The 23,521-nt window shown below is 45.7% G+C and overlaps 1 protein-coding gene across 3 annotated transcripts in view; it reads left to right on the top strand.

Annotated features, from left to right (window-relative positions):
- CORO1C (coronin 1C) overlaps window positions 1-21,816 on the top strand; it is a 73,585-nt gene extending 51,769 nt beyond the window's left edge. For all 3 annotated transcript variants that reach the window (XM_058531648.1, XM_058531647.1, XM_058531649.1), the window contains exons 4-11: window positions 6,017-6,146; window positions 9,261-9,442; window positions 11,012-11,131; window positions 11,990-12,094; window positions 13,994-14,139; window positions 16,280-16,337; window positions 16,439-16,684; window positions 17,868-21,816. In XM_058531648.1, coding sequence (XP_058387631.1) covers window positions 6,017-6,146; window positions 9,261-9,442; window positions 11,012-11,131; window positions 11,990-12,094; window positions 13,994-14,139; window positions 16,280-16,337; window positions 16,439-16,684; window positions 17,868-17,987 — 1,107 coding nt within the window. In that variant the 3' untranslated portion in view covers window positions 17,988-21,816. The remainder of the gene's footprint in view (window positions 1-6,016; window positions 6,147-9,260; window positions 9,443-11,011; window positions 11,132-11,989; window positions 12,095-13,993; window positions 14,140-16,279; window positions 16,338-16,438; window positions 16,685-17,867) is intronic.
- The last annotated feature ends 1,705 nt before the right edge of the window (window positions 21,817-23,521 follow it).

Genomic DNA, 23,521 nt, shown 5'->3' on the forward strand with positions numbered 1-23,521 from the left:
GGTTCATGTAGGAATGTCCTGACTCTCTACATGCTACCCCTTGGGGTTACTGGGTCAGCGGTTTCTGTAGGGGATTGTACTGCTCTGCAGTTGCTCCAGAATCTGTAAGCCCCTTCCTGTCTCTTAAGATCATCTCTTTCCTTCCTTTTCCTTTTGGAATTGGTTCCTTAGCCTTTAAAAACTATGGCCTTTCGGGGTAATAGCCCTTTTTATGGCTGTAACTCTAGTGCCTAGCCCAGTAGCAAGTTCATGATGGGCGATTAAAATCAGGAAGCAGTGTCTGGAAACTTTGTGTATGCTTTAAATTTGTGCTGTGTTTGAGAAACGAAACCATCAAACGAATTACTCTTAAAAATTACTACTTGATGCGCGTGCTCCGCTGCTGGCGGCCCGGGTTCGGATCCTGGGTGCGCACCGATGCACCGCTTCTCCAGCCATGCTGAGGCCGCGTCCCACGTACAGCAACTAGAAGGATGTGCAACTATGACACACAACTATCTACTGGGGCTTTGGGGGAAAAATAAATAAATAAATTATAAAAAAAAAAATTACTACTTGAGAGAAACCTAAGTTTCTTACTTTTCCTCACTTTTTTCCTGTTGGAACTGTTCTCTCGAGCTGTCCTTTTTCCATATTCAGAATTTCACCTGTGAAAAGGATGCCAGTGATACAGCAGTTCCTGAACGTGAGCTGAAAGTTGTTTTTTCCAGAACCTAGGATGGGTTTGCACTGACGGATTCGCTTTTTCATCTGGAAGCCCTTGGGACTGATTGCGTTTTTTCAAAACAAAACAAAACATTGCCATAGTAATGTGCTGTCCAAATAGAAAATTTCAGGAACACGCAGTATTATTTAACAAAACAAAACAGAAAATCAAGTGGAGGGAGGAGAGCTCGTAGGCCGTGCTGCCCACTCTGAGCACAGCCCAGGATGTTGGGTGCTGTTTTTCTCTCCGCTCGCTGTGTGTGTTTTTGAAGAAGCCGATTGGTATTACAGCACCAGCCTGTAGCCATGGAACCGAGACAAGCATGGAGCTCAGAGCTGTTCCCATTTGTGCTTACTGGCCTAGGCATGAACTGGAGCTTTCACACGTATGATATCTTGGACATAAATTAGGTAGTTGGGTACAGTGCTGAATTAATTTGAAGACAAGAGTCATGAGAGAAATCCTGATGTTCACACCTGGAGATATATTTGGGGTCATAGTGGTCATAGTAACAACAAGAAAAATAATCATGAATATACGGTAGACGTTTTTTCTGCCAAGCTCTGCTTTAAGCCTTTGTGTGTGTGATTATATTTAATCCTTGTAGCAGCACAGCAAGACAGGAGTATGTCCCAGTTTATAGCTTGGGAAACACGGACCCAGCGAGCGACAGTTTTGTCAAAGGCCGCCCATGTGCAGTATTTCACATTAGGGTAGTGCAGAGCTGATGCTGTCCCCAGTATCAAACAAGGAAATTGAGGCTGCCGGAAGTGAAGTCCCCTCTTAATGCTAGCATGGCCAGTTAGTGTCCCGCTCTGAGGGAGCCCGAGTCTTCTGACATCCAGGCCAGTGTCCTTTGTGCCATACCAGCCTCCGCCCTAGATTATGCACCGGAAGACTAAGCACGTTCTGACTGGGGCTTCTGCTCTTTGTTGTCCCCGCGCTGCAGGAGGCGAGGCCTCTCAGCCCACACTGGAAGGCCATTGCCCGGAGCAGCAGACAGCCCCAAAAGGGCAGAGAGCCTGCTAATGACAGGCCTGTGAGCAGGGCCAGTGGGCACCAGGCGGGGGGGTGTACACTTCTGTGGAAAGACTTACAGATCTGATCTTTCCACAGTCCACAATGGAGAACATGACCTTTATTTACCAGCAGAGGCAAGAGTGCTATCGTCTTTTCATTTCGTTTCACAGACTTTTCCAGTCGCTTTCTCCTCCCACTGTAAATCCTCGTGCCTTTGTTACCTTTTTAACTCGGGTGCCTTTTCCCTGTCAGCCCGCAGCCAGCCTCTTTGGGGCACCCACTTTTTAGAAAATTGCTATATGCATCTGTGTTTTTTATTTTCAAACTGGATACTTGATTTCTTTCCTTCTTCATCCCCTTACTCCTTTCCTTCTTTCTCGTGTCACCTAACTCCTGTTCATCCTTAGAGGTCCTCTGCTAAGGGAACCTTCCTGGGAACACCAAACTGGGATAGCAAGAAGGTAGCCTCGTGACCTTTGCATTTTCGTTCAGACTGGGCTTATACGAGCCCAGCATGGGTTACATACGCTGTGTGCTTTCCTAGTGCAAATGCAAGAAACAGCAATTGCTGACATTTGTTGAGAGCCTGCCTTAGGCCAGGCATTGTTCTAAATGCTTTGGATTCACGTTACCACAGTGCTCCTCAAAGCAAGCCCAGTGAGAGGAGGTTCGGCATTACTCCTGTTTTATAGATGCGGAAACTTAAGGACCAGCAAGCTTAGGTGAGCGTCCCTGAGGTCACACAGCTGATGCGTGGCAGCATCAGGAGGCGAGCAGCCTCTTCTGCTTCTGGAGCCCCTGTTCTTAGCCCATGGACTGTCTCTACATTTTGGGGGCCCTGACTGTGTGCCGGGCACCGTCCTAGGGCTTCAGTAGCTCCTTTAAGCTCCCAGCAGCCCTGGGAGGTATAGGTGCTGTTTCCTCTGTGCACGGGCATATTGTTTGCCCAGGACCACCCAGGAAGTGGCCAGGCAGGATTCGCACCAGGGCCCGTTTGGCTCCAGAGTCCTCTATGTCACACCCGTTGTCCTGCTGTCTTTGGTTTTTGGTCTCACAGAAGTCACTGCTTTCTGTTAGACCGTGAACCCCTCCAGAGTAGGGTCTGTGTGCAGTCACCCTGTCCTCCCTTGCCTGGTGATGGGCCTGCCTTACAGTGGCTGCTCCAGAAATGTGCTGTGTGAGTGAGTAAGCAAGGTAGTGAAATGGGTTAGGTACCTGTATGCGTGCATACACCTAGTTGAGGGAGCCGCAGAAGCCACCACAAGGCAGAGGAAGACGGAACAGAGCGTTGCCTCGCTCTGCAAGTTAACTAACAAACGTTTTGCTCCGTCATTACAGTTTCCTCTCAGTCTAAGGAGCAGATGGATGAAGGAGAAGCTAGAGAAAGGGAAGGGTGAGGTCCCATGATGAGCTCTGCTTCCGCCCTCCTGGTTACGATGGGAAGTACCGATCATAACCGAAGCCCCCGGTCCCTCCGCGCCTCATTAGGGAGTTAGAAAACGCACTGTTGCATCTTGGTCAGAGTCCCACATGGAGGCTTTGCAATCCTTGAAGAAAAGCCAGCAGCCCGTGGTTATGGTGCCACCTGGAGATGGCAGGTGGTATTACCATCCTTTCAGTTCTGGACGCGGGTCGGAATTCATCTTGAAAATGCATTTCCTCTTGAGTCACTAAAGTCCTATTTTGTAATTGTTTCTCTGCTGACTTCATGCTTTGATCAAATCAGTAGTTGTTTTCTATTTCTTCTGTTCAAAAATTCAGTCCTGCTTTATATTCAGGTAGCCAAGTTCACTTTGGAGCTGTTTTACTGATCCTAAGCCTTGAATAAAATCGTGTGTCTCAGGATGAAAGCAGACATGTAATGCTGGGAGTGGTAGGCAGAGGCCCACACTCCCAAAGGAGAGCATGGGTTGAGGCCTGTTGGGTGGAGGGAGATTGGTCGGGGGAGGGATACAGGGGGCAAGGTGGCTATTCCTTTTGCCGTCTACGCTTGTTCACGTCTGCCGTGTTTACAATGTGCTGAATGAGGAGGGTTCAGTGGAAATTAGGTGACGTTCTAACTTTGGGCCCTCAAAGGCAGGTTTATTTTGCCATGACTTGCGTAAGGGGTTATATTTAGCCCAGGCAGTATTTAGCTGTAAACACGATTGATCATTTAGTGCATGACTTTTTCCTGTTCTTCCGGATGGTGGACTTTTTCTTCTAATTTTTTGCAGGACAGCAGGCTGAGCTGAACCTTAAACACTCATCTAATCCAGACCTCTGCCTTCCCCTAAGCAATTGAAAACAGACAGTTGTTTGTCTCCTCCTTAAAAATCCCCAACAAAGGAAAATTCTGTTTCTCACTTGTTCCACTGTTGAGCATGATTTTTCACTGGCAAGTTCTACATATTTCAAATGAACTATTTCCTTAATTTTGGTGGTAAATTTACTTATGTTAATCTTCATACGTAAGAAGATAATTATTTTAAACTTTAGCCTTGTCAAAAACTTAAATATTACTTAATATCTGGTTTTCTACAGCGTTCTCGCTGCTCCTCAGCTTAGCTGTGATTCAGTGCCTTTCTTCTTAGAGGGTGTTTCTTAACCTTTTAAAAGCCAAGTTTTCCGTTGTTGAACGTAAAGTCTCTTGTTCCTTCCACTCTGGTGATTTTCCTGTTCCCTCTTCCCCTGCCCCCCAGGCGTGTCCCACCCCAGTTAGGATATGTTGAATCTTCTGTGTGTCTTCACCATCAAGAGGATTTTTTAAATTACTTTGTTGAGATATAATTCACATACTGTTCACCCATTTAAACTGTACAATTCAGTGGTCTTTAGTATATTCACAGATATGTACACCCATCACCACAGACAATTGTAGGATATTTTCACCACCTCAAAAAGAAATCCGATATCCTTTAGCTATCACTACCCCCTACTACCCCAGCACCAAGCAACCACTATTCTACTTTCTGTCTCTATATTTTTCTATTCTGGACATTTCATATACGCAGAATCCTACAGTATGTGATCTTTTGTGACTGTCTTCTTAGCATAATATTTTCAAGCTTTGTCCATGTTGTAGCATGTATCAGCACTTAATTCGTTTTTGTGGCTAAATAATATTCGGTTGTATAGATATATCACGTTTTGTTTATCCTTTTATGAGTCACTGGACATTTGGGTTGTTTCCACCTTTTGGCTACTGTGAATAACGCTGCTGTGGACATTCGTGTACAAGCTTTTGTGTGGATTGTATTTTCATTTTTCTGGGTAGATACCCAGGAGTGGTGTTGCTGGGTCGTATGGTAACCCTGTGTTTAATCGTTGGAGGAACTGCCAGACCGTTTTCTGAAGTGACTGCACCGTTTTACACTCCCAGCAGTAGTGTGTGAGGGCTTTGATGCTCCACAGCCTCCCCAACACTCATCATCTGTCTTTTTGATTCCAGCCTCCTAGTGGGAGTGAAGTGGTGGTTTATTATGGTTTTGATTTGCGTTTCCCTAATGACTCTTAATATTGAACATCTTTTCATGTGCTTTTTCTCCATTTCTATATCTTCCTTGAAGAAATGTCTATTTAGATTCCTTGGCCATTTTTAAAATTGGGTTATGTTCCTTTTGAATTGTAAGAGTTTTTGATATATTCTAGATAGAAGTTCCTTATCAGATATATGACTTGCAGATTATTTTCTCCCATTTTCTGGGGTGTCTTTTCACTTTCTTGATCATATCCTTTGAAACACAAAAGTTTTTAATTTTGATGAGGTCCAATTTATCCATTTTTTTTTGTAAGATTTGTTTTCTATCGTACATGTTACAAAACTATTAGATATATTTTCATTTTCTAAATGTAAAATTGTAGAAAATATGATGTTTTAAAAACTGCACCATCCCCCGAGAGCCCTTGGCCTGTGGGTGGAGTTTGCTCTCCCCTCAAGACCCATGGACCTTGCTAGGGGATTTCACCCCACTGCCTCTTTTCACGGGTGCTTCAGTTTTGTCACATTTTTCTGTCAATTTTTTTGCTTGCTTTTAACTGGAGAGTTTTGAACTTAGCAGAGAATTTAGAATAAAATCTTAATATTAAATAAAAGTGGAGAGGTAATGTTTTGTAGGCCTTATGGATGTTCCGATCTTTAATATCCTATTACATTTTAAAACAGCTGTACCGTCATTTCACAATATTCTGCCTTTTGTCCAAAGACCATTGTACGTTCTGTTTATGCAGAGCAAGTCTTCAAACGGGATGGCCACAATAAATGTGATCGTGAAAGGCGATGGCTTTCATATCTTTCTTCTTTTCCAATAGGTGTGGCAGATCCCAGAAAATGGACTCACCCTTTCCCTGACCGAACCTGTGGTGATTCTAGAAGGCCACTCAAAGAGAGTTGGCATCGTGGCCTGGCACCCGACGGCCCGCAACGTGCTTCTTAGTGCAGGTGGGAGCTAAGCGGTCCTCTCCTTTCCCCTTGCCGTCGCTTCTCGCAGCCCTTCGTGGGGAGGGCACAGCAAATGCATTTTGACTCTGTGCTGTACGGCTTTGAAGCAGGTCATTAGGAATCCATGATGAGGTGCTGAGATGCAGTGGTTCCCCAGCCTGCGCTTGCGCGCGCGTGCACGTGTGTGTGTGTGTGTGGGTGTGTTAGGGCCACTTGGACAGTCTGATGGAAGCTGTGGCCTTCCTGCTTAGAAAAATGGACAGATACATACTTACCTGTTATTTCAGCAGATCAGTGCTTTCTGCTGGGGCCCTCCATGGACCACAGTGTTAGTTACTCCTGATGGAGGAGAGGGAACCCGGGTGGGAGCCAGGAGCCCTCTGTTCCAGCTCTGGTGTTGCTGCCAACTTTGGAGGGATCCTGTTAGACAAATATCCTCCTTCTTTTTAAAAAATACTTTCATTTTTCTCCTTATACAAGTAGTACGTGTATGTTATAGAGAATATATGTAAACAAAAGGCAGAAAATAACAATCACTTGTAATCCCACCCCCCAGAGGGAACATCATTATTACCACTTGGGCGTTTCTTTCCAGAAGATGTTCCTGTGCACATATGTAATTGATTTTACACACGCAGATGGGTTCAGACACTTTGCACGTGACCTGCTTTCTGCACTTAGTGGTACACTGTGGTCCTTTTCATGTGCCGTGAAATGTTCTTCCTATGATGTTTTTAACGCCTCCGTTGGTCAGTTATCCGGATACCTCAGTCTGTTTCGTCAGCCCCTGCCTCTGGCTGCTGGGCTTGTTCTGATCTTTCACTTTAAACAGCGCCTCACTGGCCCCGGTGACCAGGGTCTGCTGTTCCTCTTGTTTCCCATTTGAGTGGTTTCCAAGTTTTAGCTTACAGAAATCTTTTTCTTTGTCTAAAATTGAGATTTTATCTTCTTTTATAGAAGGAACACAACAGGCACAGAGGAGCTTTGTGGGATGTTGGAAATGTTCCTTATCTTGATTGTGATGGTGGCTACATGAATATATACATTTGTCAAAATGAATGTATACTTAAAATGGGTACATTGTATTATATGTAAATTATACCTTAATAAAATTAGTTTATTAAAAAAGCAATACTAATGTTAGTAGTAGAATTTTAAAGATCTTTCCTCTCACCAGTCAAAAGGAGTGTGGCGGGGCAGTTCAGTTTCTGACTGGGAATAAAGGGTGTTTATAATATAGTGAGTTAAATAAAAAATTTAATGCCAGGGACCTATTGGAACTGAGAGCTACTTTTCAAAAAAGATGCTACATAGCATTCTCTTTTTTAAAATCACAATTGGGGCCGGCCCGGTGGCGCAAGCGGTTAAGTGCGCATGCTCCACTGTGGTGGCCTGGGGTTCGCTGGTTCGGATCCCGGGCGCACACCGACGCACCGCTTGTCAGGCCATGCTGTGGCGGCATCCCATATAAAGTGGAGGAAGATGGGCATGGATGTTAGCCCAGGGCCAGTCTTCCTCAGCAAAAAAAGAGGAGGATTGGCAGATGTTCGCACAGGGCTGATCTTGCTCGCAAATAAAATAAAATAAAATAAAATAAAATCACAATTGACTATACCTGGGAACTCTTCTGACATTCTACTCAGACTCTCAGTCTGATAAGGAGAGAAAACAATTCCAAAGGTGGAATTGCATCATGGAAAATTCCTGCTTCTCATCGAGGTCAGACGTAGGGTATCCTGAGCAGACCGGCCCCTGTTCTCCCTTTTACAAGCAAAGGAGAAAGGTTAGCTGTGGGCCTATGCATGTTTAAGACCACGTGATACACCCTGGTGGCCACCATTACCTGTTTGCCCGTGGTGAACGAGGCAGAGGGGTGAGGTCTCCATCCCAAAGTTCAGCTCTAACTTTTCATACTGTGGTGCATACTGTTTTTCTGCCATTTCCTACCTCGAACCCGTTGGCACCTTAAGTGTCCTGGGTGTTAGTGACTGATTTTTCTAAAGTGCTTGCAAAATTAATTTACTGGCAAAAATTCACCTTCAGGACGTCCATCTCTTATTTTGCTTCATCCTGAACTAATATCCTGGAAGCCATGACAACAAAAAGCCTCTTTTTAGAGTGGCCTCGGGGGTTTGGGGCCAACCCTTGAAGGACAGAGTTGATGAGCTGAGGGGTTGTGGCCCCATTGACATCTTGGCCTCTTCAGGGATCGGTTCCTGAATCTACGTGCCTACAGCTTGGGCTTCTCAAATCAGCCCAGTCTTGGTCTGTTTTTCTCCTGTTCTAAAGATAAAGATCTGTTGTGAGCAAATGGTTAGGCCAGTCTTTGCATTTCCCTTTCACTTACTGTAACTTACCAAGACGTGTTTTACAACATCATTGATTTGAATAACCTGCCATCGTCTATTTTTGTTGAGTGTTCTAAACAATTATTTAAACTCTTTATTTTTAGTTTCTCTGGAAAAGAAATAAGCTGTATTCATTCTGATGCTAGTTTTACTAGACAAGGAAACTTACAGTCACTTGGGGTCTACCAGCCCAGTTAACTCTTAAAAAAACATAAGATTCTATTTTCTTATAGTTCTTTGTTTTTGTTTGGTGGTAGTTTTGTTTGTTTCATATGAACCCAAACTTAACAAGCTGTGTTTTTCCTTTAACACTATTTCTTTTTTTTTTTTTTTTTTTTTTTTTTGTGAGGAGATCAGCCCTGTGCTAACATCCGCCAATCCTCCTCTTTTTTTGCTGAGGAAGACGGCCCTGGGCTAACATCTGTGCCCATCTTCCTCCACTTTATATGGGACGCCGCCACAGCATGGCTTGCCAAGCAGTGCGTCGGTGCGCGCCCGGGATCCGAACCGGCGAACCCCGGGCCGCCGCAGCGGAGCGCGCGCACTTAACCGCTTGCGCCACCGGGCCGGCCCCGACACTATTTCTTTTATACAAATGTCTTTTTTCTTTGTCACTTCAGTTTTTAACTCCCAGTAAGCAGGGCCTCTTACAATCATCACTGTCCTTCAGTGCATCTATGTCCTCCCTGTTTTATTTGTAGTTCTCATAAATGTGTTGTTGTGCAGTGTTGTAGTCTCTGAGCGGCGTGGTTTTGCTTGCTTTTAGGCTGCGATAATGCCGTCATCATCTGGAACGTGGGGACAGGGGAGGCCCTTGTAAACCTGGACGATATGCATTCAGACATGATTTACAATGTAAGCTGGAACCGGAATGGCAGTCTGATCTGCACGGCTTCCAAAGACAAGAAAGTGCGAGTGATCGATCCTAGGAAACAAGAGATTGTTGCTGTGAGTATTCTTAGGACAAAACACCCGGTATTTGTAGCGCTTCAGTGAGTGTGAACTGTCTGCTTTTTACGGTGGGTTTACGGTGGGCTGCGGAGGCTGCGCTGCTCGTCTTTGGGCCCTTACTGTGTGCGCGCCCAACTGTGAATCTGAAAAGGCTCGTACAGGCTTCTGCCGCCCGACCTCACTTCTCTTCAGTTGTACATTTCTCGCTTTTACCCAAGTCTTCTCTCTCACTTGGTGACCATCTTTCACAAAGAAACAAAGTTTTTACCAGTTCACTAGAGTCCTTGAGAATTTATAAGTCTAAATCAGCTAACCTAAATTGTTGACTGCATTCCTGGCTTAGTACTGAATATTGATGAATTGGTTCCCTACTCTGTTCCAGAAACGATTGTTGAAGTGCCTTACAAAGACACAGCAGGTTCTTTCAACAGCTCAGGGTCTTAGTTTCTGCCACCTAAACTAGGCCTCAACAAAATCACATATTGTGACAAAAGATGGACATTTGGGACTTGAGTCAGGGTTGAAACTGCAGGTGTTGAGTCCAAGAGTGCCTCACTTGAGCCCCACCCTGAGGCCCTGTGATGGCCCTTCTCAGACGTGGGGGTTCTGCAGCAGCACTGCTCCTCAAGAGTCGGGTGACAGTCGTGGCCAGTGCTCATTGAGCACTGGGGACTTGCCCAGCCCCATGCAGAGGGCGCTTTCCACTAGAACCTTCCAGGGGTCAGTGCTGGTGCACTCACTGAACAAAAGACGCTAAGGAGGGGCCGGCCCGGTGGCGCAAGCGGTTAAGTGCGCGCGCTCCGCTGCGGCGGCCCGGGGTTCGCTGGTTCGGATCCTGGGCGCGCACCGACGCACTGCTTGGTAAGCCATGCTGTGGCGGCGTCCCATATAAAGTGGAGGAAGATAGGCACAGATGTTAGCCCAGGGCCGTCTTCCTCAGCAAAAAAAAAAAAAAAAGAGGAGGATTGGCGGATGTTAGCTCAGGGCTGATCTCCTCACAAAAAAAAAAAAAAAAAAAAAAAAAGACGCTAAGGAAGGGGTTAACTAAACGGGACTTCTTCCTGTCCTTTAAGGTTGGTGGAAACTGTAGGGGGTGTCCAACCTCAGGGTGTTATCCTCTCAAGAAACAGACATCTGGCAGAGGCCTCGCATGTGTTTGCTTTTTGCAGAGCATGGTCCTGGGTCGGCAGCAGGGCACGGTGGAGAGAATGAGGCTTTCGAGTCAGCCCCTGGCACTCGGGCTTGCTCACTGGCTGAGGGGCCTTGACTGCATCCCTGAGTGTCTCTGTGTTTCCTCACCTGACGGGGGAGGGGGTTAATACACACACACACGTGCGCACTCACACTCTCACGCGTGCGCACACACACGTGCACTCACACAGACTCACACACTCACACGCGCACTCACACACACACTCTCACATGCGCGCGCGCGCGCGCACACGCTAACCTGAATGGCTCGTGGGCTGTGGTTGGGTTCAGGTGTGAGCCCCCAGCCTCCCACCTGACCTTTCCTTCTTGCAGTCTGAATGTGTGTAATGTGCCCCTTTGCTCTTTCTTCCCCAGGAGAAGGAGAAAGCACATGAAGGAGCAAGACCCATGAGAGCCATCTTTCTGGCTGACGGGAATGTCTTTACCACTGGTTTCAGCCGCATGAGCGAGCGGCAGCTGGCCCTCTGGAATCCGGTATGCCCCTCCCGGCCTTCCCACTGGCTGACTCTTGAGCTTTCTCTCTTTTCTGATCAGGTCTTTGGGTTGCTCGTAGATTATAGGATTCTTAGTCTAGTTCTCTGAACTGCTGCTTGTCTTAAATTGGATGTGAAGTTCTCATCCTTGCTGGAGACTTATTGCTGAATGTATTTCAAAAATGCATTCTTGATATTCCTGAGGAGTCTGTGTTGACTATATTTTTTTAGAAAGAATGCATGAAGAATCCAGTGTTTTAGACTTGGGAAACAAATTCTAAACTTATATTTTATAAAGAATATGATCAAATGTCTAAATCAAAAGTCATGTTTAGGAAAGTGTTTAGAATAGCATAAGTGAAAAAAAAAATACTAAACCGTATATATGGTACTATCTCAATCTGTGTACATGTGTGGGAAGGAAATAGACCAAAATGGTCATTGTTTCTGCCACCCACTGGACTGTGGGATTATGGAATATGGAGTGATTTTTATGTTCTTCCCGTATCTTTTAACTTTATAAAGAACATATCTTTGTTTTATAATACGAAAAAAGTACCATTAAAAAGGAAAATAGTCACAAAGGAGAAGGGTTCTCATCTTTCTCATGGGCTCACACTGATGTGTGCATTAATTGTTGTCAAATTGACACAACTTTCAGTGGGTTGGAGCCCGTCTAGTATCCTAGCGGTATTTACGTGTATGAATATTTTATGTGCGTTGTTCAAACTTTCATTATTCTAGGGAAGTGGCGAACAGGGGTAAAAGAATGTATAATATTACAAAAATTCATCTTTTAAAAATGTGTGAGTATATATGTGTGTGTGTGTGTATATACATATATATTTTTTCCTCTCAGAAAAATATGCAGGAACCAATTGCTCTTCATGAAATGGACACTAGCAATGGGGTGTTGCTGCCCTTCTATGACCCGGACACCAGTATCATTTACCTATGTGGAAAGGTAAACAGTAGTTTTGATGTTTGACATTAAATTTAATCTTGTAGGAAGGAAAAGTTTATCCTTCAGAAATTTAGGAGATAGACAATGTATTGTATCATTGTAACATTTTAATTTGTCTAGTGTGTGTGTGTGCGCGCGCGTGCATGTGTGTGCGCGTGTGTCTTAAGCTACAGTAAGGACAGATTTATGTGTTAGGTCCTGAGACTGGCCCGTCTGTAACTTGCCAGCGTGGGCATCCCAGGCCGTGTCCAGTGCTGCTGACTGCAGTGGGGTTGGGCTGGGCGTAGGGGCAGATGCTGGCAGGGAGGTCTCCGCTCGGGACCCTCTGGTGAGAACAAGAGGACCTGCGGGCGCCTGTGCACCTGCTGGTGCGCGTGGTTGGGGGTTCAGATGCTCTGTGCTGGGACCATTCTGCTGTGTCTAGTGCTAACGAGGAAAGAGACCAGGAGCTTCCGAGGGCTCAGAGACTCTCCAGGGTTCCTGTTCCCGGAGCTCAGCCTTCGGCCCTGGGTTGAAAATGTGTGGCCTGACGAAAGTTTCAGGAGGTGACAGTTGCTACGGGAAGACCCCACACTCAACCCAACGAACCTACCCTCCTGCCTTATGATCTCCCCCTAACTAAAGTGTTGGTAGCTTTATTTTTACTGTTATTATCATTTCATTTTAGTAGGCAGTAACCTCAGTATTCCTCATTCTTTTGTAGGTTCAGTTTTCTTAGCATTTGTAGTTGAAATAAATGAATTAATAAAACTGGAGCTGTTGACGTGGTGTCTTCCCCCAAACCTGTTAGGGAGCCAGTTGCTGGGTAAAGCTGGGGTGCTTTACTTTTTTGCACAGCTGACTGAGCGTGCTACAGGCCTGCTTTACATTTTGATAGGTCAGTTACTTAGAAACTGAGATGGTGTCCATTTCCTTGAAAGACACTTTACTTTAGATGATAACAGCTGCCGGAGACTGCATCAAAACAAACAAAAGGAGCAGCTCCCCGGATGCTGTTAACGCTAGGTGGGAAATTATTTTGAGCATGCAGAAAACAAATAGTTTGCGTTCAGCTTCTTTATCGTTGCCTAGATATTTACAACATTGAAACAAATGGAAATCATGAGAACTGAGAGTATTGTTAGGGCATAATACTGCCTAGCTATTTATATCATATATATGAGATATATGTGTATATGATATATACATACACATACACACATGCACACACATTTCTCCTTTCCCAGGCAGGATTGCTTTCGTTGTTCAGGTTGGTGTAACTGTGTAACAGTTATTTATACTTAGAGAGACTAGCATATGTTTTAGATCTCCCCAAAAATCTGACCATTCAAAGCAAAATTATCACTGAATTTGACACATTGCAATGAGATAGCACTTGCTTCTGAAGTGATAGGATACTCACTAAGACTGCTGTTTCTTAATTAGAAAAATCTTACTTTTGATCATCATCTGATTGTCCGGTGTCAGTGCCCTCAGGTCTGTGAATGACACTGCTCTGTGCCAGTGGTTGAATACTCAGATCCGTCGTCGTCCTCTCGGCTGGTCTCCTCGTCTTCAGTTGTGTGTTGTTGCAGCTGGATTGCAGTGCAGCTGTTTGGCAGAGGTGTTAACATTTGCCCTGACTCGGCCTTGGTGTCTCGGCACAGTGCAGTAAAGCTAGAGCCTTCAGTAGGAGGAGAGGAGACCGTTTACAGGGCAAGCTAGCGTTTCGTAAGTGAAGGCTTACTCCGCCGGGCAGAGAAACTGTCATCTGCCTTAGGCAACCCTCTTAAGAGGAAGGAAAGGTCAGCCACTGTAGCAGAGTCCCAATTAATGCTGGGTTTATAGGGAGGGAGACACCCACTTAAACCAGATGTTTCAGGTAACTTTAAACACAAACCTGTCTCCGATTTCTCGTAGGGTGACAGCAGCATCCGCTACTTTGAGATCACGGATGAATCCCCGTATGTCCACTACCTGAACACATTCAGCAGCAAGGAGCCTCAGAGAGGGATGGGTTACATGCCCAAGAGGGGGCTTGATGTTAACAAATGTGAGATTGCCAGGTAAAGAATCGGTAAAGTATTCAGATTATTTATACTGTCCATATTATACAAGAGCAGTACAACTGCAAGTAAGGCTATAATGCCCGAGTCTTTCTACCCTTGTGGATGGTTTAGAATGAGTATCTTATTTCCTGCCCTTATTTCCACGCACTTAGACACGTGGAGTTTTAGAGCAGGAAGGAACCTTTCAAAATCATTCAGTCCAACCATGCCCCTCCCCATTCTTCAGATTGTATAGCTTGAAGCGCAGCAGTTGCGTGGCTCAGCTGAGGTACGTTGCATACGTATTTAAATACCGAAGCCTTTGTGTCTTGTCTTTGGATTGAGGCTGTGGCCAGTGTCCCCTGGGAGGCAGGCAGGGGAGAGCCTGTCCCTGTGATGGAAGTAAGGGATGGTTTTCCTGCCCTGTGCATTGCAAATCAGGTTCCAAACTGGACTGTGGACCCCACGGATCCTAAACTAGAGAACCAAAGATCTACAGCACAGCGTTGGGTTAGCTTGATGTAGGAAGTTCAGCTACGTTATATAATTCCTGCCTCCCTGCACTACTATGGATCTTTAAAAATTTATGTTCCATAATGCTAGTGGGCTTCCTAAGGGGCAGGCTTTTTTCTCATACTGTCAACAAAAGATACTCAGTGAGACTCACCGCTTGCCATTTTAAACAGCAGAATAACTAGCACTGCATTATCGGGCACACATTTGTATAACACTACGTTTATGTGGACATTTGTCTAAGTTTGCTGTTCTTAACTGTGGTCACACAGTTAAATAATTGACACGTATAACATCTTTAAAAATAAAAGTAAAAGGGGCCAGCCCAGTGGCACAAGCGGTTCAGTGCAGGTGCTCCGCTGCAGTGGCCCGGGGTTCACAGGTTTGGATCCCAGGCGTGTACCGATGCACTGCTTGTCGAGCCATGCAGTGGCGGTGTCCCTTATATAGAGGAAGATGGGCACGGATGTTAGCTCAGGGCCAAGTCTTCCTCAGCAAAAAGAGGAGGATTGGCATCAGATGTTAGCTCAGGGCTGATCTTCCTCACAAAAAAAATAAATAAAAAAGAAAGAATTTTTATAAGCCCTTTTTTATATTAATCACTATGGGTGTTTTTTAATACATTCAGCTCTCTGTGACTCGAGTAATGAAGGAAAGCTGTCACAGGTAATTCAAAATTGTGGTTTAAACCAAACCCATCGAAATATGGTTCACAATAGATTGAATTTGAATTTAAGATTACATCCAGTATTTGGGAATGCATTTCTTTTGCTGTCACCTAAAAGTTTAAAAGACTATAAGCACAATCGTTTGGGACACCTCCCACTTATTATGTGTTTCTTGAGCATTCACTGTCGGGCACTGTGCTAAACGTGCTCCGTGGATTCCCTCTTTTACCTCTTGTAACAACCCTGAGAGGTGGGTGGCTTTTCTGTCGCCCTGTGTGCATGAGGACCTGGAGGTGTGGTGTAGGTGTCCCACACTCAGGCGTCATGGTAGCTGAGCTGGAAGTCAGGCCCGGGTCAGTCTTTTTCTCCACAGTGCTGACTGCAGAGATTTGTGCTTTATGTTCCTACTCCTTCCACATTTGGGATTATTTCAGACTTTTCTTGAGTGGTATGCGTGATGTAGTTTGCTTGGATGCCAAAATTTTAATTCTTGGGATTGTTTTCTTTTCCTCTTTTAAAAAAATCATGTTTATACTTACAAATGTTCACCCACCTGCAGTTGGCAGAAGACCTGGCATCTTAGTCACAGAGACTGTCTAGTATGTCGGTGTTTGTTTTCTCCTATCTGCTGACTTGGTAATTTTTTCACAAGTGAGTCGTTATCAGTGGTGCTGTCGTTTCCACCACTGTTGGTCTGCCCCAGACGATTGGACTTGGGCGGTCACCATACTGCATAGACCTCTCTACCCCAGTTCTTGCCTCCAATCTGCTGTGTCCCAGCACGGCTCCTCTCCACTTCTGTTTTCTCATCTGTAAAATGGGAACACTAGGTTCTACCTGCTCCGCAGGGTGGATCAGCTGAGGTGATGGGCAAGCATTTCAGCCCCACACGGCACTGTAGAAGAGCAGTTGTTATTAAGCCTGTTATTGGCCTCCTATTCCACTTAATGCCACTTTGTCTTTATTTCCTCTTGAAGATTCTTCAAACTTCATGAGAGAAAGTGTGAGCCTATTATCATGACCGTTCCTAGGAAGGTAAGTGCCCATTTTTTTGGCAGTCCGTGTTTAAAAAAGATTCTAAAAATCCCAGACCTTTCTTCTTCCTTACTTGAAGATTTACAAAATGTCTCTTGTAGTCTGACCTATTCCAAGATGACCTGTATCCTGACACAGCGGGGCCCGAAGCAGCGCTGGAGGCAGAAGAGTGGTTTGAGGGGAAGAACGCAGACCCCATCCTCATCTCCTTGAAGCATGGATACATTCCAGGCAAAAACAGGGATCTCAAGGTGGTCAGGAAGAACATTCTGGATAGCAAGCCCACTGCAAACAAGAAGTGCGACCTGATCAACGTCCCCAAGAAAACCGCAGACACGGCCAGTGTGGTAAGGAGCACAGGAGTGGAGGGATGTGCGTGGCTGGCCCAGCCTGGTCCTCTCGAGAGCTCCTTCTGGTCCTGGGCATTGGCGAATACTGTCACCACTGAGAGATAGGGTTGTCAGTAAATGGTAACGTGTACTATTTATAAGAACCTCCTCAGTCATGTGACATTTATGAGTTTGTAGCCACATTTGGCTCCTTTAGCTCTTTTTTATAATGACCAGGACAGAAGTTGGTTTATTATCGGCTCTGAGAGTAAACAGGAGCCCCTTGGGTTTTTGTAAATATCTTTCCCCAAACTGTTTACACCCATTCTGATTTGGGTAAAAATGAAACATGAAAGCATAGGGGCTTAGATGCCAGGAAGAGAAGGTCCCGGGAAGGCGGGAGTGGTGAGAGGGTTCAGATGTTGCTGAGTGTCCGAGTGACAGAAGGATCTGGCAGTGAGTGGGACTTAGCAACACAAATAGTCTTGGCATCTTGGCAAGAAGCGTTGCAGTGCAGTGATGGGAACCGAAGCCTGATGTTGGAGACCTGCATGGCCCCTGGAGAGTGCAGCTGCTGGGGGAGCAGGCTCAAACCAGCGAGGAGGGCCTGGGGAGTTGGCGTGGGACGGGAGGGCCACGAGTGTCAGTGCGAAGGTAGGGGGATGCAGAGGCAAGTACCTGGAGTTTGGGCCGTGACTGGGGAAGCCGTGGGAGACCCCGTGGGCTGTGGTGACTGCGAGGTTTCCAAGGGAATCAGCTGCACGTGAGAGAGGCTCACACCTTTTTAGAAGCATTAGCAGGCAGGGCAAGGGGGTTAGCTCGCAAGAAGGACCCTCCCTAGGAGACGGTAGGAGCTGTGTAGCCTCTGGAAGGAGTTGCGTGATGGGGGTGTGGGATATAGGGCGGGCTTGAAGGCATCAGTCTGGTCCTGCAGTTTAATTGTGCCCCAAGAGACTGTCCAGGGAGGCGCACAGGCACGGGGACCAGAGGTAGCACGGTGATGCACTGTGGTTTTGCTGTGGGTGTCACATGGACTGACCAGCATTAATTACTTTCTCGTAGGGCCCAGCCTGGCGGCTATGCCTTGCCACTTCCGAAATAGAAAATGACATTTTATGCCTTATAAATTCTCAGCTGCCTTAAACTTTGTTTACTGCTTTTTAGTCACCTTCTGCTCTCTCCCTTTTTTTTTTTTCCTTAGCAAAATGAGGCCAAGTTGGATGAGATATTAAAAGAGATCAAATCTATAAAAGACACAATCTGCAATCAAGATGAGCGTATTTCCAAGTTAGAACAGCAGATGGCGAAGATAGCAGCCTGAAGGTCCACCCCACCCCCTAAATGGGAGCAAGGACTTGTGCTCGTGGCTGGTTGTTGGTGTGGTCCCAGGGAGGGCGAAGGGAGGCACTGCCATTTGGAGACATTCCGTTTCAGATTTGTCAACCAGCGATAGGCCACTTTCCAGTAAGAACTCAATTCGTTTCCCAAATTTGTAGAAACAAAATGTGATTTAAAAGCTGAGCTTTTTATCAGAAAGCTTTTTTGATGTTTTAAGTGTCATGTGACTTGTTGAACTTTTAAAAGACAAAAGTGCTACTTTTAAAAGCCCAGATATTCTGAATTTTAGAAAACCAACCAATTCTTATCCAGTGTCGTGCCCAAGTACCTTTTTTTACAAACAGGGACCAATGCCACATTGCTTTTTATATTTCTTTTTTTTTTTTAAATGTTGCCAAAACCAAAAGTAGCTTTTTTTCTTTATATTTTGCTACCTTGCAGTATTTGTGTGTGGTTTTTTTTTTTTTTCCTTAATTTGAAAGGGACAGCACTGTGTATGTTTATAAACTAAATGAAGATACGATGTTATTTTGTATAAACATTCATCTGAGAACAATCAGAGCAGGAGCATCGTGCTGGTTCCTTGGCAGCACAAACCTGGTCCTCTTAATGACCGTACACATGGAAGACTTGAAAAATCACGTGGATTCGTATTACCACCCCTCTCATTTCATTGAGTCTTCTGATCAAAAAAGTTCCATAGCGTATCGTTTCCTTTCTTTCCTTTCTCTTTTCTAGAAACTGGGTGGTTGTACCAGAATGGGATTTTGCTTCTTGGTTATCCTGTGCTTCAGATGATTATAATCTAACCTAAACAAGCATGCGTTTCTGCAGTTTTGTTACACACAGTCTATTGTATTTATCACCCTAACATCATGTTTCAGGTTTGGGTCAATACTTGACAAGGGTGCCCGGGACAAGAGGACGCACATACTGTGGAGTGTTCCTTCTTGCCGGTTTCAGCAGCTTGCCTAGCTCCTGAGTACAGTGGGGGACTGAAAACTAGGGAACTTGCAGGGGAGGGTTTGCCTGCGTGATCCTCTGCTTGCCTGCATGTCCCGTGCTGTCCCCGTGCTGTGCTGGAGGAAGAAGGGGCTCTCCCTGCACCCCTCTCTTCCTCACCTGTGCGGCCACCTCTCTCAGGGCTCCCCCAGCCGTTCCTTTCTCCCGGCTGCCTTTCAGCCTTGACTGCATTCAGCTAAGATGAGGCCAGAGGGTGCTATTGAATCCTGAGGCTGAGAAGGATGGTCTAGAGTGAAGCAGGACCAGAAGTGCAGACTCTGCTGTAGCTTTAATGTGTGCAGACATGGCCCTTTGCCCTTCCGGCTCGCACTGGGGCTGTGTCAGAGCACAGGGCCCCCCCAGATTCAGGCGGGCCGGAGACTGAGCTCTGATCCCCTGTTCCTTCCTAGGTCAGCTAGACCTTCTCTCCATTTCCATTTTCTCATGTGTGCTTGAGAAACAGGGTTTAAGGAGCCTCTGTTCTGGAAGGTCTGAGTGTCTGTGATGGAACGTGGAACATATAGTGCCATTGGGACCACAGTGGGAACGCTTTTGCACATGCTCGTGCTGGTGTGGGGACGGCACTGGCTGGCAGTGTCTGTGTACAGGGAACCAGGATGGAGGCCGAGCGTGGCAGCAGCGGGTTGGAATGCACAGCCAAGCTGGAGGTCATGTCTGCACAGAAAAGGTACCGTGTTCTTAACCAATATTGGGATCGCTGTCTCCACAATTTCAGGGCGTCTGAATGTTTGGTGTGGTTTTGTGTGTGTGTGTGTGTGTGTGTGTGTATATGTGTTCCTAATATTGAAGTGGATAATGAGATGTAAAGAAAACAGTAATTACAGTGACTTATATTCAAACCTGTACATGTTTCTTTATCAACGTAATCTGCTAAGGACCTTCATTTTTAAGATTCAGAAATATTTTAAGGTTCTGATATCAAACTAATTAAGTAAACAAAATTGTCGTTGGTGATGGTAAAACACCATTGGGAATGTGGTTCAAAGAGAAGAGGGTGGGCAAGGAAAGGTGACCCTGGTCCTAGTGTGTAGCTTATGACTTATTTAATGAGCAGATGCCCTGCCAGGCTCAGAGTCGGCACCTGAAGCATTGTGGACTATTCTTCCTGTTTTGTCTTTTTTTTTTGAAGCCATGCTATCCCAGAGGAGAACCAGTGAATTGCTACTAGATCGGCTCTTATAGAGCGGCCATAGTATTCTGTCAAAACACTTGCTTCCATTTTCAAAGATAAAAATCGTTGATTACAAAATGGTGTCCGTGTTTATTTCACACCTGGGCTGTCTTTGAGGCCGCCCACATCTCTCTGCCTGGCACAGCTTCTCTGACTCAGTGGAACTAGCCAGGTGACTTTTTCCTCTCTGAGGGTAAGTACCGGGGAGTGTGGGTGGGCCCCTCAGCTGCAGCAAGGGGGCGATGAGGTGGGCTCCCCTGTAGTGGAGCGCTTACGTGCCAGATTCCAGCAGGCCTGGATCTCTGAGTCCTGTCTCCAGCCTTTGCCGGAGGTGTGATCGGGGGCAGATTTCCTGTTGAGTCTCTTTTCTTATTTTGAAAGGGGGATAAGAATTCCATATGGTTTAGATGAGAGAAATACCACACAGGGTGCCCTCACTGCCCAGCTGCTGTTGTTCCTTCGCCAAACTGATTCCCTGACAGGGCCTATGAAAGTATTTTTTTCTTCAGTAGAAGTGAAATTCTCTTGACTTGGCTGTGATTTTTATTCCAGCTTCTCTTTTTTGCACTAAAACATTGTCTCATGACATTTCAGTGATTGTAGCAAAGAATTCCCCACCATTTGGTTTTGCTAAGTGTTTGTAAACATGAATAATTGGCAGGAAGCTCCCCTCCTCAGATACCTTCTCCTAAAGTTGCTATAGTCTGGGAGGAGAACAGTGGGCAGGTTTGTGGCCAGCCGTGCGTGGTGACAGGAAGTAGAAGCTGGCAGATGCTGTCGCCCCTCGGTGCCCTCAGTCAGGGGGCAGGCGTGTGGAGTGGGGTGTTTACGACCAGCTGGTTCTCTCACTTCAGCCGCCTTGCTGCTTTGCCAGAAGACCCAGCAGTCACCATGTTAGCTCCAGACGGCCAGCAGCCAGGCTCCGTAGAGGGAGAACTTCCGTTTTTTTAAAGGCTACTTCCCTTGCTGAACTCGATGTTCTGTGTCCAGACAAGCTTTTTGTTGGCTCTTAAGAATCTGTTAACGCCAAGTGGCCCTTCCCTTTCTGGTAGCACTTAGATGTCCTAAAGTTATCATGGGGTCATGGACTTGAGTCATGATCAAGAACACTCACCCTTCCTTCTTCAGACAGGTTGGACAGCACCCTTTGTTCCTTTTTTTTAATTAAAATAAAAATCCTTTCCTCCACTGCTAGAAGGAGTGTATGCAAAGGTACACTCTTTCCAGAAGCTCGTGTGACAGGGCATACCTTAAATGTTCTTACCTTTGGGCCCAGGATTTTTACCTCTGGGAATTTTGTCCCAAGGAAACTATGGGAGATACATATCCAAGAATTAGAAGAGGAAAAATGAATCCAGAAGGGTTGGTTAGTGAACCACCCCAGGACAGATGGTTTTTGACAAACCTTTTAAGGATATATGCATATACAATGTATACTTATGTGTGGAGTAAATACCACAAATGTTGTTCATTGCTATGTGTATATTGTTGCTATGTGTTGCTATGTAGCAGTTGTGGGTAATTTTTAATTGGATATTTCTGAATTTTTAAATTTCCTGTAAATCTCTTTATTCCCAGAAAGAAGTTATTAAAATTAATGTGTGATAAATTAATAATAGATTAAAACAACATCGTGAGTCAGTGGTGGGGAAGGAAATGATGTGCGACGTTAAGTAGCTCTGGGTGCGGGGACTCCTTGGAGCCTCCCAGCAACACTAATGTACATTCTTAATGGAGTCAGTAGGTAAATGAAAGGAAACTTTTTTAAGAAAAAAATAAGTCCCTTTTTATCTAGACTTCAGACTGGGGAGAACATTTTAAATCCCAAAGCATGGAATAAATCACAAAGGAAAAGATAGATTGGCTACATAAAAATCAAATTACATAAGACTTTAGTATGTCAGAAAAAAAAAGGCTGTGGAAACTGGAAAACACATTTTCAACCAATATGATAAGTTATTTTATATATATATATATATATTTTTTTTTTTTTTTTTTTGCGGGGGAAGATTTGCCCTAAGCTATCGTCTGTTGCCAGCCTTCCTCCTGTTCTGTCCTGCCACCCCCGCAAGCCCCAGGACATAGTTATGTATTCTAGTTGTAAGTTCTTCTAGTTCTTTTGTGTGAGCCGCCACCACAGCATGGCAGCTGACAGACGAGTGGTGTGGTTCTGCGCCTAGGAACCAGACCTGGGCCGCTGAAGCAGAGCGCACCGAACTTTAACCACTAGGCTTTCAGGGCTGGCTCAATGATATACTTTAATATGCTTCCTCTCAGTCCTGGCTGCCTCCTCTATTTGAAGTGGGGATCTTAACACCTCCCTGGGGGGGTGTGTCCAGTTCAAGTCCGAGAGGGCTAATGTGCGGATATAGCATTGCTCGTCCCTGACCCCAGGAATTTCGTCCACCAGCACACTGTTTATCACAAATTGAGAGGGGGAAGGAGTTTGCTAGGAGACACTAGTCATAGTGTGCTTTGTGCAAGTTCTCTAATTGCAAGTTTCTGGAAAAGGTGGAATGGAGAAGTGGGGAGTGAGAAATTGCTCCAGATCTGAAGATACCCCAGGATACACGGTGGCTGCTGAGTTTGTTAGGTTGGTAGAAAGGAGGAGGGTGGGTTTAGAGAGGCCGGTGGGATCTTTGAAATGCAATGTAGTTTTACTTTTGTGTGTGTGTGTGTGAGGAAGCTCAGCCCTGAGCTAACATCCGTGCCAGTCCTCCTCTTTTTGCTGATGAAGACTGGCCCTGGGCTAACATCCATGCCCATCTCCCTCTACTTTATATGGGACGCCGCCACAGCATGGGCTGACAAGCGGTGCATTGGTGCACGCCCGGGATCCAAACCCGGGCTGCCAGCAGCTGAGTGTGTGCGCTTAACCACTATGCCACAGGGCTGGCCCCCAATGTAGTGTTACTTTATTGCGTGGAAATGAAACTGGGTAAGAAAACTGATGTTAAGATTCTGAGTTAGTAAATGGGGATGAGGGAGTGTGGGTGAAGAACACGGCTCACATGACCGGAAAGCAATAGCAACCCCGTTGCCCAGGGAGCATAGGGTCAGAAGACAAGAAGTTAATCCATTTCAGCATGACAGTCAGGAGGTGGGAAGGCAGCTGAAAAGTAAGTGGACAGATTTCTTGTGTCACAGAGCCACTAGGTGCTTAGTTTTTTGTTTGGGTTTTTTAGTGGAGTATTCCTCACACTGATCTCAAAGACTTGAATATTCCCGGGAAGGATGACGTGTCGGGGGCTTGGAGCAGCCCTGGGGAGAATCCATTCAGACAGGGTTGGTGGGCAGCTATGGTGTAGGGAAAGCTTCGGGTT

Source organism: Diceros bicornis, chromosome 35 (genome assembly GCF_020826845.1).
Source record: "Diceros bicornis minor isolate mBicDic1 chromosome 35, mDicBic1.mat.cur, whole genome shotgun sequence".
NCBI classification, from domain to species: domain Eukaryota; kingdom Metazoa; phylum Chordata; class Mammalia; order Perissodactyla; family Rhinocerotidae; genus Diceros; species Diceros bicornis.